General features: G+C 46.4%; 1 protein-coding gene across 2 annotated transcripts in view; it reads left to right on the top strand.

Moving 5' to 3' along the window:
• VDAC3 (voltage dependent anion channel 3) overlaps positions 1-21,288 on the top strand; it is a 593,996-nt gene that overhangs the window by 482,362 nt on the left and 90,346 nt on the right. For both annotated transcript variants that reach the window (XM_069617658.1, XM_069617659.1), the window contains exon 6: positions 18,156-18,383. In XM_069617658.1, the coding sequence (XP_069473759.1) occupies positions 18,156-18,383 (228 nt within the window). The remainder of the gene's footprint in view (positions 1-18,155; positions 18,384-21,288) is intronic.

Raw genomic sequence — 21,288 nt, 5'->3', positions numbered from 1 at the left:
CATGGGGTATTGCCTAACTAGTGACAATATTGCTCTTGATTTTCATTTTATCTGTACTGCTCCTACACTTTTCAACAACCCCTCATCATGAGGATTGCTTGTCCACAACTGGTCTGGCGCTTCCTCCAAATCCTCCTTCTAATATGTCTTTTTTTTCCAACAACAAGCATAGTCTGTGGTACTTCCCTTTGCTCTATCATTAGTGGCAAGGCACCCCTACCTCAAAGACCATCTCTCCTGTGTCTTCTGCATCCTCAACCAATTTTTCATCAGACACGTATCTTAACGATAAGGTTGGATCGATACACAACACTGTGCGCCATTCGCCTCCTTACTCATCAGTGCCTGAAAGAACCAGCCTGTCCTTTTTGAGAACCACTGCTTATAACAGAATGGTAACAATCGTCCCTGGTGCTATCACCTGTGACTCAGCAAGCTGAAGCAAAAATTCAAGAGGTATGCACCATGTTCGATCTTTTATTCCCAGGACCCAACGCAGCACTATCGTCACCCCATACAGAAAAAATGATTAATGCACTGGCACCCTTCTGGTCGCACTATCACTGTAATACACTGGGGAAAGCGCTGCTTCTCCCACCGGGTGCAATCCTGGAGTCAAGCATACTCTGCCGTCTTTCGTAAAAGTAATCAACACATTAAGCTTGGTCTGGAGGTCCCTTCGCAAATGATTTGCTAGGGTATTCTTGCAGCATATCAAGCGAGCAGATAAAATGTGCTTACCTACCTTGATACGCGGATCCTCAGTGTAAGGAACTGACAGGACAGCCTCAGAAAATCCCTGTGTCTATCGTTTTGCCTGAAAGGAGAAAATCACCTTCTGTGATGCATGGTTTTGTAGCCCCTGTATTGATCATAAATGAAAATGTCTGCTCGCCTACCTTTACTCCTATCTGAGGTTCCTCTTCCTGATCAGTAGTAACCGATAGAACTGGACACATCAGAGATCCATGTGGGCTGTCCTATTTCTGGAGCAGGAGGTGAAAAAGGATTTCCTCCGAACACTTTGGCTCCGGTGCAGTGGGTGACTGTCCCATGGGGTGGAGTTTTTATCCAAAGTCTGTACCGGTGCATGTGCTGACACGGTAATGAGGGTGCATAGATCTGTGCCATTCCAGCTCATGGGCTTTGATCAACCTGGACTTGCTGCAGTGGCAGAGAGCTTGGGGCGTATGGCAGAGTTGGGGGATTCATTTGTGGGGGACCTGCATTGAAATATTGCAGCCACTTTAGACAGTCCCGTGCAGTGTGTCCCATTCTCCCACATGTCCAACACTGCACTCCATAACCTCCATGACCTCCTCCCATAGGCCCATTAAACTGTGGACCCATCCCTCCAAACCCACCAAATGACCCACCACCCAGTGAAAATCTATGCCTGCCCCGTGGAAAACATCTCATTGGTCTCAGTCCATCACGTACGTACCCGTCCATCCATCCTTGCTTGTCCCATTCCTGTTTCCATTTGTCCCTGCTGTCCCGATTGTCTCTGCTGTCCCTCTGTGGAGATCGTTATAATTGCTCCTTCTAAACAGATATTTGCCAGCTTTTTCTGAACCAGCTTGCCTCTGCCGTTTGTGCTTGCTCCATGCTTCTTCTTCTCCTGCCGCCCTTAACAAAAATGCACAATGTATGCTTGAATCTCCTGGCAACTCTTGGCTTCTATTCCTACCACTTTATCCAAGTCATGCTGGGCTTCTTAGAGGAGTCCCTTTTTTAACATGTGGTAGAAGATCGCCACTTTCTTCTCCCATGCTTCTCCCGTCTCTGCCCTCCAAATTTCTTGATTAAATATGGGCAGTAGGATCCACATCTAGGTTCATTGTTTTCGCCAAGAGTTTATATCGGGCATATTGGGGTACATTGTTCTCAATGCCCCCCAAACTTGTGCCCTATAAATATTAAAGGCTACTCCATCATGGGTGTTCGTGTTCTGTTGAACCCCCGGATATCCCACGTTTTTTCAGAGCTCATCTGCCTGTTCCCCCATCAAGGCTGTGAAAAGGCTTTTCATGTCCCCAATCGCTAACATGATACCAGCGGTTAGTTTTTCCAAAGCGTAAATCCACTTCCCACCCCCTGCAATGAGCGTAGGAAATGTCTTCAAAAGATTATTCTGTTCTATGTGTGACCATGGGACATAACACACCTTCCCCTGACCCTTCTGGAGTAGTGGGAATTCAGTTGCCCTACCTTTACTGGGGCTTTCCCTATCTGTCCTCGGCCTCTCCCTACAACCATGTGAGCCCCACCTTGTGTCTGAAGGCCCCATGGTGCGCTTTCCCTGATTACTGCTGGAGGGGGAGGCACACCTGCTACCTCTTGTCCTTCCTGCTCATCGTCTGTTTCCCATTCATTCTCTTTCTCCTCTGTCTTTATTACCACATCCCCTAATCTTTCTATGGGGTGTGGAAGCGTATTTGGCACTGCCATAGCATTCAGCTTCTCTTTCTCCTTTTTCTGATTCCGTTCCTGCAACATGTCCTTCCTCCAAATCCACGTGTACTCCCGTTATAACTAATTTATCTAACCTAACTAGGATCTGACCATGCATCCATCTACCTTCCTCGACCTCCTTCACTTGCCTATTACCTTCTTACTGTTCTTCACTCCTGCTCTGTTGTAACCGCATTACTTCATTCTCCGCTAACCTTACTGATTCTTCCTTTTTCCATTGTTGAAGTGATTACCGGAGATTATGGAGGTTCAAACTCCAGGTTAGTATATGCTTCTGCAGGTGACAACGGATAGCACCCATATGGGGGCGTTGCGGAGGAAACTTCTACATCCTCCTTTCTTGTCCCCTCCTCAAGTCATTTTATAGGTTTTCCCGTCCTTCTCATACAACCTCCATAACGCCAAGATATTCAATCTATTCTCTTATTTCAAAGTCTATACTTGGAAAGTATGCAAGTTCTCCAACACAAACTTTGAAGTAGGGGTCCAGGATTTGAATTGGCAGAACAGGTACAAAATCTTAGGGAGTACCACCATTTTAAGCATGTTCAAATGCCCCAACCAAGAGATGATCAACTCTTTCCATTTCTCTAGTTCTCTCTCCAATTCGGTCATCAAGGAAGGGAAATCTGCTTCGTACAGACCCGCAAGATCTCTTGTGACGTTAATACCCAGGTAACATAGCGTTCCCAAGGGGACTTTCATGCCTAGGAATGAGAAACGCTCCACTTCGTTGTCCCTACATCTGTCCGAGGGGAAAAAGACTGATTTGCCCATGTTAATTCTGAACCCTGCCATGTGACCATATTCTTCGATCAAATTAACCACAGCCAGCACAGAGGTCTGTAGGTTAACGATATTGTCCATACCCATCCCAAACTCCTCCATTCAAGGGTCTTCAATCAGCCTATCTGCCATGGGTTCCATTGAAAGAACAAAGAGAACCAGGGAAAGCGGCCAGCCTTGTCTCGTTCCTCTACCCAAATCAAACCAACATGAATATCCACAGTTCACCGCCACACATGCCCTTTGGGAGGAGTAGATTGCCATTATACCACCTGTAAACCTTTTGCCCAAACCGAATTTGGTGAGCACTGCCCCTAGAAAGTTCTACTCCACCCTGTTAAAGGCCTTCTTGGCATCAACGGAGAGGAGGGTGGGGGTCAGCCAGCGCACCTTAGGCATCGTTTATCAAATTCAGTGTCTTCCTCATAGTGTCGGCCCCCTGGAACCAATTGACAAATCCCACCTGATCGGAGTGAACCAATCTCGGTAAATGTACCTCTAACATTGCTGCCAAAACACTACCACAAATCTTAGCGTCTATATTTAGGAGATAAATTGGTACGAGCCACAGGACCGAAGGTCCCTGGCCTCCTTCGGATCACTGTAATGAGGGCCTGGACAAATATGTCTGGGGCTCTCTGTCTCCATTATGTCATTGAAGAGTAACGGCAGGAAGGGAAGCAGAGGCGGCAGAAGGATTTATAAAATCCTGAGGTGAAACCATCTTCCCTGGTGCTTTCCCCCACCCAGAGGTGCCCTTATAGCATTCTTAATTTCTTCACCTGTGATTGGGGCTTTTAAGGCACCCGATTCCTCATCCGTTAATAACGGGATGCGTGAGTCTTCTAGGTATTCATTAATCTCTTTCATAGTGGCAGACCCTTCACTTCTATACAAAACCTTATAAAACACAGCAAATGCTTCCTTGATCCCTTAAACTAAAACCTCTGTTGTCTCCCCTTCACTCTATCTCAGAGACCCATCTGTCTGCACGTTGTCCCCTTAATCTCGAGGCCAGAAGAGCGTCTGACTTGTCTCCCTTTTAATAAAATTTCTGTTTCAGAAACTAAGTTGCGGACTGTCTTCCCTTCTTTCAACAGTCTCAACTCCTCTCGCAAGTCCGTAGCCTCCAAAATGCGCTCCTCCCTGCCAATAGTGGATGACTGTGCACGCCTTTCCAGGGCTCCTATTTTATCCTGCATTCCTTTTTTTAATAAAATACGTTTTCTTTTTTTTACGGGTGCCCCCTCTGATCAACATGCCTCTCCACGTGGCCTTCTAAGCATCCAATACTGTTCCCTTTCTCACCTCTTGTGTCATTGATAACAAAGAATTGTTTGATACGTTTCTCCATTTCTTCTTTAAACACCCGGTCTTTCCACAGGGACTCATTAAACCTCCATTTAGAGTTTCTAGAGCACTGACCACTCCCTCCAATGTCAACTTGACACCATGTTGTGATCCGACCAGATAACCGGATGAATCCCGATCCCATCGCCACATCGCATAAGTCCCTTGAAATGTAAAGGCAGTTTTTCTCGTTAAGGTTGCATGTGTGGTGGAGTAGAAGGTAAACCCCCTTTCCTGTGGGTGGAAGTAACGCCATATGTCCTGAAGCCTCCACAGCTGCTCCGAGCTCGATGCCGCCTTGTGTCTGAGTTTCCTGTGCTTAGTCTGCCTGTCCAAACTAACATCCATCCAACTATAAGATGCCCCTGACCCTCGGTCATATTTTTTCTAAGGTTCTATGCAGGAATCTCTCTTGACCCTGATTCGAGGCATAATTTGTAGCAAATGTAACCCTTATTTTTTTGATGAAGCCTGAGATCAACACATCCCTTCACTCAAAGTCTGACTGTACCTTTGTAACTTCCATCTTGAGTCCTCTCCGGATCAGAATCCCAACTCCTGCCTTTGTCATTATCCCTGAGCCCCAATATTCGCATCAAATAAGCACATGGGATCCTACACTCCTTGACTTCTGATGCCTAGTCTCCTGAAGGAATAAGACGCCAGTCCCAGGCCTTCTAAATTCCCTTGTGACCAAAGACCTCTTTGTAGGGGAGTTGTGCCCCTTGACATTCAATGTACATACACACAAACGGTCTCCTCTCGTTCCTCCTCCACGTTAGCCATAACCAAATCTTTCACCCCAACTGAATATTTGAGTAAATGTCAACCCCCACACATGTTGTATAATTCTGTGGATGAACCTTAAAATAGCCATATCATAATATCTAAGTCCCCATCTTCCTTCCATTCCCCCCCCACCCTTCCCTACCTGCCCCGTGCTCGTCCCTTCTCAGTTACCGTCACTAGGCAAGTGCCGAACCAGCAAACAAGCCTGGAACCCAGGCCCCCGCCCCTATCATCTCAATCTGTGGTGTCCTCATCCCGCATACATTCTAGAAATACAATGCCAACAGAGGCTTTTGTACATCTCTGAAACCTCCTGAACCAACCCTGGTACTCAACTTCACCTTTTCAACCACAAACACAGCCCTCCCCACCCTTGAGAGACCTACTAGTGGTCTCGACCATATAGCAAAGTTGCATAGTCACCCTTCTGCCTCTTCCGGGAGTGTGTTCAGGATGTGTTGGGAGGGGATGTGTTCAGCTTCCTAAATTTCCTGGAGCCCAGGATTCTTCTCCTATTCGGGACCTTAATGCGCCCTTGTCTCCTTCACTCTCCCCCTGAGGACATGAGGTGGATTCATCACCCCTGAATAGCTCTCCTGTGATTTTGTTTATTTCGTCTTCTGTCACCAGTCTGTGCTTATGCCCTTAAAGTTCGATGGAGAACGGGAATCCCCATCTGTATCGTACCAGGTTTATAGTTAATATTTCGAAATTCATAATTTCGAATGCAAAAATGTTGAAAAAATAATACCGAAAAAAAAGTCGAACATCTATTTTTTTTTTGTTTGAAATGGGGGGGTTCCCCCCAACCCCCCTTTTTTATGAAACCCTTTTTTTTACTCGCGAAACCCCAAAAAAACATGTAATTAAAAAAAAAAATACGATTTTTTTTTTTTTTTTATTTCCCCCACATTTTTGTCATTCAACATTTTAATTTCGACATATTAACTGGATACCATTGTACACCTTTCCTAGTCAGCCAATTTCATCAAGGGTAGACACAACCGCCTCTTTGTGAGAGTTAGGGAGGACAGGTCCTGAAAGATAGTAATTCTTGCTGTATCCAGCTTCACAGGCCTATCGGGGTAGTTGTGGAAGCGCACAGGACTGATCCCGGACCCCTGGCAGAACCTCCGGCTCTATGGACTCTCTCAATTTTTGTTTCACCACTCGCCTTGTCTTCAAAGAGGAATTTTGTGATCTCGTGTATTACTCTCCTGCGATCTTGTTCCATCTCCCCATCCTTCTCGGGTATCCCAAAGAATCTGAGGGTGTTCCTCCACTCTCGATTTTCTAAGTCATCCATTTTTAGGTCAATTGCTGCTTCCCTCTTCTCCATTTCACACATCCTGAAATCTATTTGGATCTCCAAAGTGTCCAGGGAGGATTGGTTATATTCCACTTCCTGTAGTCTCTCTTCCATTTTGTCAAGTCTAGTATTGATCTTGTCGACTTTACCACCAATGGCGGCACAAATGCCCCTGATTTCTTCAAGTAGTGAGGCAACATCTTTCTTGGTTACCATCAAGTCCTCCCTTCCCGCTGCCATTGTCCTCCCTACGTTGTTGTCTAAGCCTTCAGGCCTACCTGGGTATGCAAATTCAGCCAACCGGAATCTAGCCTCCATACAGCGCCAGGTCATGGTGGAGCACCCCAGCGAGACAAGGTCACACTAGCCACCCCATCCCTCCTGGGGGATAGACGGGTATGGCTCTTGTGGTTCAGTTCTGTTCGAAGATCCAAGGAGTCATACACGTAGCAGGTCTCCCCTTGTCCCCAGCTTATCTGGCAACTAAGGTACTCAAGACTTACAGGGGCGGAGGGTACGTCCCTATTTTTACTCAATGTTGGTCTTCTGAGGGCCCTTTCAGGTTTGCTGGGTGGATCGGCTTTCTGCCACTGTCTCTTCCCTTGGGTACTCCACAAGCCTCCTTCAATGCCGCCTCTCTTCCCAAGTGCCTTACTTCAGTCAAGTTATGGTTTGCGCGAGGCAAGCACACGCCCAGGGCCTTCACCTATCCTAAACCACCCTCTTCTTGTGGGCCCAGTGTGGTGGCACCCGCTTGTCTACATTGACTCCTGTAGTCCCACATCCTCCAGTATGTAAATCCTGGGCACTCGGGTTAGAAAAGGTGGTCGCTTTGTCCAGGCAACTCATTTTTGCCTGCTAGCTTTCATGACCACCTGTGCCTCTTCCTCAGACTGTAATGAGATGACACTGGTTAGTAAAGAGTCATCTTTTGAGGCAGGTGAGGAACACCTATTCAGGATAAGTAAAAGTGACGAATAAGCAACTGGTGTAATTTTAAGACTTTGCCATCCTCATCCATTGCTTACGGGTGCCTCTCAATTAGCAGATTTTCTCAGCTTGGTAAATAGCCCTTGTTTAGTTTTGGCTATTAGTAGTTCTCAAGTGCCACCTATAAGCTGAAACTCTTGCATTAAGAGTACAGGTAGAAGGGCGATAATGTTTGAGGAGGGACACACAGCTTGTGGGTTTTTATTATTTACCAACCCATTGACTGCCTTAAACATGCTAATCCCTTGACCATTCCCAGCCACTACCTCCCTTCCCTGCCCAAATTTCATCCTTCTGAGATCTGAGTTAGCTTTATCAAGAAATAACAGTTGCCCTTCCTTTGCATTTCTAAGCAATCTGCTGAGAGTTAATGGTTTAATTTGAGTTGTAACTGTGCTACTGGTGTAACGCCAAGTCTTAAATTTGCTACTGGTGTATGAAATGTCCTAACCAAGTGTACCTTCAACCACTTAATTTATATTTGTTGCTTGCACTGAAGCCCCGGTCAAACCAAGCATAAACAAAGCCAACATTTTCCAGCAGTTGCCATCTTATTGCCAGGTAGCAAGATTATCGTAGCACCTTGCAATTGCCTATCACATGACTGCACACGAAATCCCAAACTGTTCGCTCTGCCAATGGAGTTCTTGAGGTCCAGTGGCTCTAGACACTGGCAGTGCTTCACTGCCAGACTGGTCTTAGCAAGAAGCGGGACAGTAGGTCTTTCTCAGAGTCCACTTCTCTTTGTTTGGCTTTTTCTTATTTACAAGGCAGTCTGGCTGTGTGTCCTCCAAGTTACTTTGTTAGACTTAAACAAGTTAGGGATGCAGACTCGCAGATGAAATGGATAAATTGAGAACTTAGTGTACTTTTTTGCTTCCAGTCAAGGAGGTTCACCCTTATATAGTTTTGCCAGAAACCTAATCACTGGAGACTGACTGATTCATACTTTTCTAGAGCTAGTTCCAAGCTTTCACTTAAGTCCCTTTGGTGAATGTTACCTTTGTAAGTCGCTTACGTGAGCCAGGCATGGTATCAAGAGAGACACAGACTCAAGTGGGTTTGTTAGAAAAGCTTTATTGGCTAAAGTTCTGGAGCTTGTATAATGCCTGACTGGGATACTTCCCTCAACAGATTGTTTCTAATGGCAGTCACTGTCTAGGAGCCCAAAATAAGTCTCTGTGTCTAAACCTATGCTTGCCCTCACTCTATACAAAAATGTGATATGGAGTCTTTTCAAAAATAAGAAAAAATAGTGGTTCAACAAAAATGGAAACGAGGATTGGTTTCATGTGGACTTTTCACCAGGTGCTGTTGGGTCAATGTCACACAAATAATGCGTTCAATCCACAGATCTATTTGTAAGACCTTCTCCACAGGTCCCATTTAGTTATTCCAATTACCTTCAATGTCTTTCTTTGGGGTTCACTTACCAAGCTTCAGCTTCATCAAGTTTCAAAATACCATTCAAAATAACAATACAGTTCCTTTTTTAAGCTTACCGGGGATCCCCTTCCCCATGCTTCAATCCTCTTTACCAGTTCAACAAAACTTAACAAGTCTCTTAACTTGGTTAGGCCTCTTAGGGTTCCCTTCCTCGAGCTCAGGCCCCTTTCAACTTTGAAACACAAAACTCTGTTCTTTATTGGGATGTACTTTGATTTCGTAAATAGGCATCTCAGGGTCTCCTTCCTTCCCCAAGCTCTAGGCCTCTTCCAGCTTCCAAACACAATATATGATCTATTACAGTTCTGTCTTTAATTCATAAACCATTCTTTCTTGGGGTAGAATCAGAGGCTTTCGAAAACACCAGGCTTTTTGCTTTCCCTAGGCGCAACCACTCTGCCCCTCTTTGCGCTCACGTTCTTCTGTTACCTCGTTATTACCTTCAGATGCTCCTTGCATCCCTTTACTTCTGATTTCCTTTACATGGACACTTGCACCCTCTTTAACGTGCCCCTGGCACTTTGTTGATCTGTTTTTCCTTCTGTGCTCACTTGCACCCTCTTTACTAATTATGTGCACACTTGCACCTTCCTTTGTGTGCCCCAGGCACTCTTTCTCGTGCCCATCTCTTTTAACAGGTCATTCACTGTTTCTTTTCCACTTTCTCTCATCTTGCGCTTCGATCCGGTTTTTCTGATGTTTGTTAATCTGCTTAGAATCACATGCTGTGCATAGTCCGACATCCCGTGGTCACTGCGGAGTATTGCATTTTTTTTTTCGTAGTCGAAAAGGGGACGCCGACATAGGCGTGTCTGTAATACTATCCCTATAGTGATGTGCAGTGTACCCAACATCCCTCACGCGTCGAGGTCCCTCAGATTGTTTTTTTCCGCACAGAATCTGGTCATTCGGAGCTCGTTAGAGACAAATTGCTAATACCATTTATTCGACCCTTGGTCGTTTTTATTTAAAATAAAGTTAAATCTTAATCCCTCCTTCGACGGCTAAGCTGTTTCACCGCGGAATAAGACCTTTGACGGCGGTGATTTCGACAGAGGCGATCCTTCGGGGCTGCCGAACACGTGACCCGGCCTCGCCGGCCTATACAGTAGGGAGAGTGGGGGTCGTGGGACACTTCTGTTTCTTTCTAAGAATGCCTTTCTCTTTCACCCCCCTTTCCTTCGGGGACGTTATCACTTTTAACTGTGTCCTCAGCTATGGAGAGGACTCCTTTTAGATTTTGCCCACGCTGTAAGGGCAAATTCACGTGGAAGGATAAGCATAACCGGTGTAACCGTAGCTTACCCCTCGACCACAAAGAGGACGGCTGTGCGGCCTGTAAACTTCTTTGCCCAAAGACTTTAAAGGACCGCAGGGTCAAGAGGTGGGCAGCCTACGCTATGTCTAGAGCTGATTCCTCACCCGCCGCCGCCAAATGTGACGAGGACAGTGATAACACTACCTCCGTATCGGAGGTTGTAGACCTCTCTCGGTAGCGCTCCCGCTCCTCCGCGTCTGTCCCCAGCCCCGACGAGTTTGGCTTACGTCCTACTTATGGGGATGAACATCCCGGCGACACTGACGCACACAAGAAACATGAACACACAACCCATGGCACTTCGTCGAAGTCGAAGAAAGCCCTAGCGCCAACAGAGACGCCAGGCCTACCGGCAGTCTCCGCCAACCGTAAGGGTCGTAAGCCCTCCCCGCAACCGTGACCTGCGACTGGGCTGTCCACAGATAAGGGCGCTACCACCAAAACTACAGACGACGCGCCTAGTAAGAGAGAACCCGTCGGCGACAAGGCCTCGGCACCTCCCAAAACGATGCCAGATGAACTCTTGACGGACAGTTTAGTCGTTGAGAGCTTGGCTCAAATAGTCTCCACTGATGCTCAGAGACGGGCGGCGAGGGATTCGCCGAGCCCCGCTCACAAAGCCAGGAAGACGCTGACACAATCGGAAGGCAGGCAGGACCCTCCTCCTACGTCGAAGGAAAGACCTAGCCCACGAGAAGGCTTCTCAGAGGGTGAGGGGAGGTTATCCTCGACATTATATGAAAGAGCTAGACGGCTATCGGCGGAAGAGCTTCCCTTTACGCTTCCAGACCGTTCTGGGTTACCCCAATGGACTTTAGAAAGATTCTAATCATGTATGGATAAGCTGGATAGGTTCATGTCCACCCCTGCACATGTAACGCCCAAAAGATCAAGAGAGGTTCTTCTTGAAGAACCTAGGGCTAAATACCCAAGACTATTTAACCCACTTCAAGAGGGGGTTAATACATATGACCTCACTGAAGAAGACTCTCACTTCCAAGAGGATGAGGAGTTCCTAAATGTTGAAGATCAACAAAACCTAGAAGAAGAAGAAGGTTTTGAGGAAGACCCAGACATTGGTGCCTCACAGCCCTGGCAGTCCCCAGGAGCATCGACAGACCCTGATGTTCTGGACCTGTCCTCTCCTCAAACCACACCAGTTAGAAATCCGTCACCTATAGATGACCAACCTACTTTCAATGCGCTACTACGTAAAGCAGCAGCACATTTTGAGATTGATACAGGGGAAATTACTCCTGAAATAGATTTTGTTGAATGAAAAAAATCACCAAGGAGAAACCACCTACTAGCCAGGCCATTCCCCTTCTCGCCTCAGTCAAAAGACGACTTATTCCATCGTTATCAACACCTGCGTTGGTTAGAGGGGTCAACCCTAGAATTGAAAAGCTGTTTCGTCCCTCACCATCTGACCCATTATACATTAAGGGTCACTCAATACCTGATTCCTTGGTAGTAACAACCACAAGGAAAAGGTCAGGGGTTCCGATATCTACTAGCGAAGCACCACCAGACCAGGAAGGAAAGAAACTTTACGCCCTGGGAAAGAGGATTTCAGCCTCGGCTGCTTTTTCCACCAGAATTGCCAATAACAATACCTTACTGGCAAGCTATGCTGATGCCCAATGGGGAAAGTTACGCCAAGACCTCAAAGAAGTCCCTGAGCCCCTACAAACTCGCTTGTTAGCCACTGTAATGGAAGGTTCCCTGGTTAACCAAACCATTATCAAAAACACACTAGATGCTGCGGAGACGGCGGGCCGGTCTTTAGTTCAGGGGATACTTCTCAAGCGTCATGCCTGGCTCCGGAACTCTGGTTTTAAACCAGAGACCCAGTCGTCACTCATCAATAAACCAATCGAGGATTCCAACCTGTTTGGTAAGGCGGTGGATGACGCGCTAGAGACTGCTAAGAAGGATTTCGATACCCTTAAAGCTCTAGACCAGATCTCAAGGCCTCCAAATAAGCGAGGTTACGGCAACAGATGCTTTTTTCGAGGCCAACGACAGCAACAACAACAATACTCCCCAGCAGGCAACTGGTCCTCTACTCAAGGAACCAGCGGCCAATACCCTCAGAGAGGACAACGTTGTGCCAAGGGAAGAGGTCGGGCCCCACTCCTAGAGGCTCCCCGGCTACCAACACCAAATGACCCGAAGGTTCGGGTCCCCACACATGCGTTGCCGGGCGGGGGCCATTTAACATTATTGTACCAGCATGGGAGGGTATAATAACAGACCGCTGAGTATTGTCAACTATGGCCCATGGGTACTGCATAGAATTCAGTCGGTCCCCTATGTACAGACCCCCAAGGGGAAGACGCCTATCACCAGAGCACCTAAACGTCCTTCTTCAAGAAGTCCAACTGGCACTAGAAAAGGGAGCAATAAGAGGTTGTGCCTCTATCACAGGTAACAGAGGGTATTTATTCAGTGTACTTCCTTGTACCCAAAAAAGTCTTAACCATGCGCCCTGAACTAGATTTGCACCCAGCGAACAAATTTGTCAAACCTCAAAAATTTCGCATGGTGACCCTACCGGAGTTAATTCCCCTGCTTTCACGGGAAGATTACGTGACAACACTGGACATGAAAGATGCATGTTTTAATGTTGCCAGCGCACAGAAAATACCTCAGGTTCATGATAGACGGCAAACACCAAAAGTTTAAAGTGCTACCCTTCGGCATAGCGTCAGCGTCAAGGGTATTCACGAAAGTACTGCAGTGGCCCACCTGTGCAGGTTGTCCATTCCAGTATACCCTTACCTTGACGATTGGCTCATAACCGGGGATTCTTACGAGACATGCTTCTCAAATACCCAAAAGACTGTAGACCTTTTGTTCCAACTGGGCTTCTCCATCAACGAGAAGTCCAGCCTAGACCCCAGCCAGGTCAAGCAATTCCTTGGGGCTCTAATTCGAACAAAGGACGGCCTCGTCTTCCCCTCCAACGAGAGGGTCCAAAATATGTTGTTTCAGATCCCTCAATATATAGCCGGTCGAGAAATGACGGTACGCAAGGCAATGCGTTTGCTAGGAATGATGGTGTCATGTATATATTTGGTACCTCACGCGTGACTGCGCATGCGCCCAATGCAAGAGTGGCTCAACAGCCAGTGGTGTCAGGCCAGCGGACAATGGGACGATCTAGTGGTGGTCTCGCAGGCCTTGGTTCTCTCGTTACGGTGGTGGTCGAAGGAAAACCTTGTAATAGGGAAACCATTTGCCACCCCTGCAGTGGAAGCCACTCTAACCACAGAAGCATCCCTCATAGGCTCACCTATCCCATCAGACTGCACACAGAGTTTGGACTCAGAGTGTGGCGTCCAAACACATACATTTGCTGGAACTACTGGCGGTCTTCAAGGCATTGAAGGCTTTCCAGGCACACCTTCAAGGGAAGACGGTGCTGGTCCTCACAGACAGCACCACAGCCATGTACTACCTGAACAAACGAGGGGGCACTCACTCTCCAGGACTGTCCAAGCTGTCCCAGAACATCTGGAAGTGGGCTCTCAGATACAACATGTTCCAGTTATCACAACATGTACCAGGGGAACTCAATCTGCTGGCAGACAAACTCAGCAGAGACTTCCCTCTACCCGCAAGAGTACGAATGGCGATTACGAGAAGACATTGTCTCCGACGTTTTCGCGCTATGGGGCTTCCCAGAAATAGATCTGTTCACAACTCTGGAGAACACCCAATGCCAACATTACGCCTCCATATACCCCCAGAACCGCTCCAAGGGGAACTGTCTCTGGATAACATGGTCAGGGAAATTTGTTCCCCCCCCCGACTCCCCTTCTCAACAAGGTAGTGCACAAGATGCACCAGGAACCAATTACCATGATACTAGTGTCCCCGTTGTGGGCCCGACAACCCTGGTTCGCTCACCTAATGGAAATGTCACTGTCTCCACTGGTGAAACTGCCCTGCCCGTACAACATGCTATCACAGGACAGGGGCAAGACCTGCACCCATGCCCACAGACCCTGAATTTAGCAGCCTGGCTCCTGAGGTCATAGTATTTGGACATTTGCAGCTCCCTCAAAGATGCATGGACATCCTTAGAGAAGCAAGGAAACCGAACACTCGTTACTGCTACTCCAGCAAGTGGAAACGGTTCGTCATATGGTGCAGAGGAAAGAGCATCAACCCCGCTGACTGCTCTCCCACACAGATTGTTCTTTACCTGACTCACTTATTAGACTCAAGGTTAGTCTTTAATTCTATTAAAGTTCATCTAGCTGCACTTTCCGCATACAGCACGTCTCAACATAAGGTCTCATGGTGGAAAGTTCCAGTTATTAAAGCCTTCATGGAGGGAGTAAAGAGGATCCACCCTCCTAAATCTAACCCAGCTGCCGGATAGTACCTGAAAGTGGTACTACCTAGGCTCATGGCCTCACCCTTCAAACCCATGCACAAAGTAACACTTAAGAACCTCACTCTTAAGACCGCTTTCCTAATAGCTATCTCCTCCATTAGAAGAGTAAGTGAACTACAAGCGCTCTCTATACTAGGCCCCTTTGTAACAGTTCACAAGGATAAGGTGGTTCTACGCACACATCAAAATGCGAAATTCCATGTCAACCAGTCTATAGAACTACCAATATTCTTTCAAAACCCATCAACCATGGGAGAAAAAAGCCTGCACACACTTGATGTGCGCAGAGCGGTCATGTTTTATATGGAAAGAACTAGACCACTGAGAAAGACTAATCAGTTCTTTGTCTCGGTGGCGGCAGGAAGAGAAGGAGATGCAGTTTCAAAGTCCACTATAGCTAGATGGATTGTCCAATGCATCACTCTCTGTTACACTCTCGCCAAGAGCGAACTACCCTCCAAGCCAAGAGCACATTCTACTCGTGGCAATGGGGCTTCCATAGCATTCATTGCATATGTCCCTCTGGAATCCATTTGCAAAGCGGCAACCTAGAGTTCTGTACACACCTTTACAAAACACTACTGTCTAGATGCCCATTCTAGATCTGATTCCCCGATGGGACAAGCAGTATTAAGACATCTTTTCTCTACTGTTCCTTCTCACAACCCACTTCCAACTCCCGGTACTGCTCGCTAGTCTATGCACAGCATGTGATCCTAAGCAGATTAACAAACATCAGAAGACATGCATTACTTACCGTAAAAGCATTTCTGATGATTGTGTCTGCTTAGATTCACATGCACCCACCCTTCCTCCCCGCTCGGATGGAAGGAACATAGACATCTTATTACTTTCTCTCTATTTTATGTCACGCCTTAGCAGGCTCCCTAAAGGCGAGGAAAAAATACAAACCGAGGGACCTCGACGCGTGAGGGATGTTGGGTACACTGCACGTCACTATAGGGCTAGTATTACAGACACCCCTATGTTGAGGTCTCCTTTTTTCGACTACGAAAAAAAATGCAATACTCCGCAGTGACCACTGGATGTCGGACTATGCACAGCATGTGAATCTAAGCAGATAAAATCATCAGAAATGCTTTTACGGTAACTAATGCATGTCTTATTTGCCTTTTGCCCCGATCTGCTTTTCTCACTGCATTTCTTTCGGTTTCTGTCTCCTTTCTGCACTCTCAGCCTTTTTGTCTTTCTTTCAAATTTAACCTCATACTTTTCTTTCTTTCCCATTCTATGCTGCTTTTCTTATTTGTGACTTTCTCCCACTCCACACTCATATAAACTCACGCTTGCAAGTTTTTATTACATTCTTTCATATAACTCACAAGGCAGCATCGCGCTGAGAGGCGTCTCCCTTTGGCAATGTGAGATGGAGGGTCAGGGTCTCACCACGTGCCACTCAGGCACCCTTGGAGTCCTAGTGGCCCCAAGGGAACAAGCACTTTTCTGGTCCTCTCAGGTGGAATGCAGGCTACGCTTCTCCGGCTCCGTCGCCACGCTGCAGCCCACACGCACACACACCAGGCCAGCGTCTCAGCGCGCCGTCTTCCTCCTGCCTGCAGCTCTTGCTTCTCTCAACTGCTGGGCTTCCCTGGACCAGACTGCATCCCCAGCTCACTTCAGATTCTGTGACTGACCACATCTTTTATAGCTGGGCATACAGTCAAGTGAAGTCAGGTGTGAATGGATACCTTCCTATGCCTGATTCTGCCTGATTCTATTAGTGGACAGTAGCTCTCTCTACATTCGGTTGCCCTTACTTTCCCCATGTTATTCCTATGGGTAATCCTCATCGATCTTAGTGGCCTCCTCCTTGTCTCAGTATTTCTTGGAAATGGGAAGGGGGATATGAGGTTGGAGTGTAAACACCCCACAAAGGCTGAGGGAGAGCAGGGTAAGGTGTTTTAGGATTGGGAAAATACCATGTCTCGCCCTCATTCTTCTCCCAATCCTCTGTGACCCTCCACTAGGTGATCCTCTCTCGCGTGGCCACCCCCAGGGTCCAGATCCAAAAGCAATGGCCCTTCCCTGACCATCTGAATAGAAGATCCAGAGGGAGTGGGTTGGAGAATACTGTCAGGTTTCTAACTCCTATTTTTATTTTCCCTGGTATGTCACAATATTTTTAGATCATAAACTGGCTCTCTACTTGTTCTAATATGTTTGCTACTGTACAGGCACCCTTCGTGTGAATGCTTTTGCATCTGTAAATGCATTATTGTAAGTCATTTCTAGTCTTCGTAGGAATGCACATACGAAAGTGCAAATGTGGATTCTTCACAGGAATCCAGATTTCCTTCAGCAATGCCCTGGCTCTCTAGCCTTCGCCCTTCTGAGTTTGGTTCATGACAGTATTTGGCAACATCTGTGTTGCATTCGTTCACAGGGGACAGCGGTTCGCTGTTTGACTGGTACTGTACTATATCACAGTGGCTTTGTCTAGTACCCCCTGCCTCTTTCCCAGGTACAGCAAGCTGTTGCCGATTAGATATCACAATTAGGTAAGGTTTTGCACACAACCCTGTGATATTACTGGTATTGGGGCTTTTTTGTGTAACTCATACCCAGAGGCTTCCTACGATTAAACAGATGAGGCTTTAAATTAGGATTCCTCCATTTTGAAAAGTTTGTAATCCAGCCAGGAAAAACACAGGTTCAGGGCTCCATGAGAGGAACAGTTTTGTAACTTGGACCTCGAAGAATGCAACCTGGCCATTGACACTTCTATTCCTACTGCACTAGTGCGTTCCTTTCTGCCTCCCCGAGAACACATGATAAGCTGGTTGTGACAGTATACAAGTATGATAGTTGCAATGATCTAGACCCGCCTAGTGACTGTACCAAGTGCCGATATCACAGCACAACTTGTTCTATTCGGATGCAAACTGTATATTTCAGATGGCTCTTAAAACACACGGACAAAGATGATCTAAAATGCCAGCAAGGCAAAAATAGTGATGCTGTAAAAGAAATCCTGAAAAAATAGGCCCATCATTCATAAAGCTACGAAATGTCTGTTTTGCTATAAAACTGTTATTCACAGCTCAATGGAAGGCCTGCAGTGGGGTCTTTAGAATTCCTCATTCACACATGTGAGGGGTTCTTACTGTAGGGATAGCAGGGCAGACACATTTTAATATGGCAAGTAATGTGTTTATTTCTTGATACTACATTTCTAAAGATGACTGGATTGTTTGTGGGACTGAGAGGGACGTTTGTATGGCCTTTTGTGAACACTGCAAGTAAAACAATGTTTCTGCCCACAGGAAGAAGAGTGGCAAGTTGAAGACCTCTTACAAGAGAGACTATGTAAACCTAGGATGTGATCTCGACGTCGACCTAGCAGGGCCCACTGTCCATGGCTGGGCAGTTTTAGGCTATAAAGGATGGTTGGCTGGCTACCAGATGGCCTTTGATACAGCCAAGACCAAGCTGTCACAGAACAATGTTGCATTGGGGTACAAGGCTGGAGACATCCAGTTGCATACTAACGTGTAAGTATTAGCTCATACTGTGCTGTTCCCGTGGCTGTTTTGGAGACAGAGAGCAATAAGGCTCATTATGTGCTTGTGTATCCTAGAATTTAGAACACCGGCGGAAATAGTTTGTGTGGAATGCCTGTGGCAAAGGTGGTGGTCCAAGCACCAAAGGAAAATGCAGGGACCTACTCTTTATAACTGGAATCAGTAATCCTTGGATGTATGGAGATGCGGTGGGTAAATAACTGCAAGAATGGGCATCAGGATTTGTGTGGGGAAGCTTGAACCATTGGTGTTACCTGTGTTTTTCTCGAATCCTTCGTCACCAGATGAAAGGGCCTTACACTCGAAGAGTTTTCGTAAGACTTCTCATATATTTGTGAACTTTGGTCTTGTGAACAAATGGAAGGCCTTGTCCAATGCTTCCATCTCAAAGTGGCCCTCTGGCTGCATCATGCACGTTCATCGGTTGGCGAACCCTGACGACGGAGAATATTCATGAGCATGTGAATCCATGCCAGACACATGCTGGAGAACAGTAGTTACAGGTAAGTAACTTGTTCCTTAGCAAACAATAATAAAATCAACAACGGTAGTCTCAGATACAGTTTCCAGGAGCTCAAGATCAACTAGATACCAGCCAGAGAACGACTTATCTTCTAAGCATTGCTCGTTTTCTGTATCTAGAGATCAGCATTTCAGTAAACATGTAGGAGGATGTTTGGTCCGAAGTCCTCTTGTAGCTCACTGATCCCCTTTTGCAGACTGCAAATAAGTAAAACTGCAATAATTGGATCTTTAAAACGCTTAGGTCACAGACAATTTGGAAGTAGAGATCTTCTTGGCAAATCAAATAAAGACAGATTTGGCTTTGTGGATGCATAAGCTCTGCTTGATCAAAGGGATTCGATTTCAGGAGCTCATAAATTAGATCACTGCAATTACACATGACCTATACTTTGTTCAGTTCTTTAATCAGAGGATGTTTGCTGGGCCCTACTGGCCATTTAGCCAGAAGAGGGCAGTCAATCTGATGCAGGTTTTCTTCTGGGATTAGACTTGTGCATGTAAGAACATCGGTCACATAATTACCACTTCTCCACCTTCAAGTCGAGGCTTCCTCAGAAGTTAGTTTGTTTACGCTGAACAAGTTTAGAATCGGGTTAAGCCACCAACTGAGATCTTTCCCAACCTTTTTAGAGTCATATAGTCATGAACTCACTTCAGTAGAAGTCCCCCTGCCACTGAAGCTCTTTTTAGTCTATGGTCATTGGTAGCCCAAAAGGCTCCTAGGACAGGCGAGCTTATAAGCATGCTAATTTTCCCCACAGATGTTTTTATCCCCCTATGTTGACTTTGGGGAGTAGGCTTGAGGCAGCTGTGATTTAGTTTTGGCTTCACAAAGGATACAGGCACTTTAGTAGCCAATTGTACCTTTTATAGTAGCTGTTGGTGTACCCAATGTATTTTTGAAGTCCTGCTCTTGACACACTTTTTTTTTAGGCGCCATCTCTTTGTCTAAGGAAACCGCGGGTCAGGCCCAAAATGGCTGTTGTGAGAAGTGTGTTCATTGCCAATTTACGGTCTTAATACATGCACAGTGTGTTGTCATTATGTGTTATGTCTGCTTAAGTACTTATTTGGCGCTGGAACGTACTGTTGGAAGCAGTGTTTTTCTGCTATTATCACTGTCCTCTACTTTGACATTTTGGCATCCAGAGTCCTGACGATTGCGGGAAACTTGCCTTTGAGTTGGGTCTCTGAGATTCAAAGCAGATGATTATTACTACTCCTTCAGTGTGAGTGCTGACTGTGGAGAAGAGCAGGGAAGCAGGGGAGGTACTCAGTCCCTGTAGTCCTCCCAGCTTGTGCTAGCTGGTTTAGAGGCTGGTGTAGAGGCTTGGCAAGCTGGTACGCAACACTGAGATACTTGCATCTCTGTATCTTTTGCACCTGTCACTCTCACCTTCTAAGCCAAGCCGCGTTCCTCAGACATTGTGCTGTCCTGTTCACGGTTTGTAGCGCACATTTAAGAATTCAAGTCCGGCTTCTCCTTGACAATGATTACCAGTCCCTGCACCCAGGGGAATGGGAAAAGGCACCTAAACTCGAACTGGACTCCCTACTCCTTCACTCAAGTCCACGTCTTCCAACCAAATCAAAAAGTAACTCAAATGACTGTTTCATTATTAAACAGGATGAATAAATCACTAACTCCACCCTGCAAAGTTTGCCCCGAACTCACGGGCGGCTCTTAAACCAAGAAAGCATTGTATTCCCCATTCCACCATTTTACTTAAACAGCACAAGATTTAGACGCAGGCGGAGGAGGTTCGGGAATTCCTTCTCATTCTTCTACTCTGCATCATCCCGTTGCCTCTGACACTCAGATTGAGCACAGCCCTCTCAAGGACCTATATTTGCTCAAAGCCTCTACCAAGGGGTCACTAAAAATATTGCTCTCGCTGGGGACTGACTTGCCCATCTTAACGACACCGAAATCGCCTCCTCAACCTACAATGAGAGACTCTTCAAGTTATAATGACTTTCAAACTGGCAAAATCTCTGACTACATTGATTTTGAGGGTGATTACGCATATCTCGATGGGTGTTTTCCCTCTTTGTCCTGTCCAGAAAATCCTACTTCTAAAAGATTACAATCTCTACCTTGTCCTTCAAGCAATCAGCCTGTCAAATCGTTAGAAAATCAAAATCTCTTTCTCGCTACTCGCCTAGCACAAGATATAGCTGATGTTAACGCTTCCATGGCGAGACAAAGAAAATCTAGCGATTATTGCCCTTCCAACTGTTCAACACCAAGGATGAATGAAATCCTGTTAGGAAAAGATACAACTGCTAAGTGGTCAGACATCGACCCAAAAGCCCATTCAAATGGATCTGCTCCTCTGGCCATTCAGGA

This window comes from Ambystoma mexicanum, chromosome 10, assembly GCF_040938575.1.
Source record: "Ambystoma mexicanum isolate Mex_15411 chromosome 10, UKY_AmexF1_1, whole genome shotgun sequence".
Lineage (NCBI taxonomy): Eukaryota > Metazoa > Chordata > Amphibia > Caudata > Ambystomatidae > Ambystoma > Ambystoma mexicanum.
The sequence above is the reverse complement of the archived record's forward strand: the minus strand, read 5'-3'. Positions and strand labels throughout refer to the sequence as shown.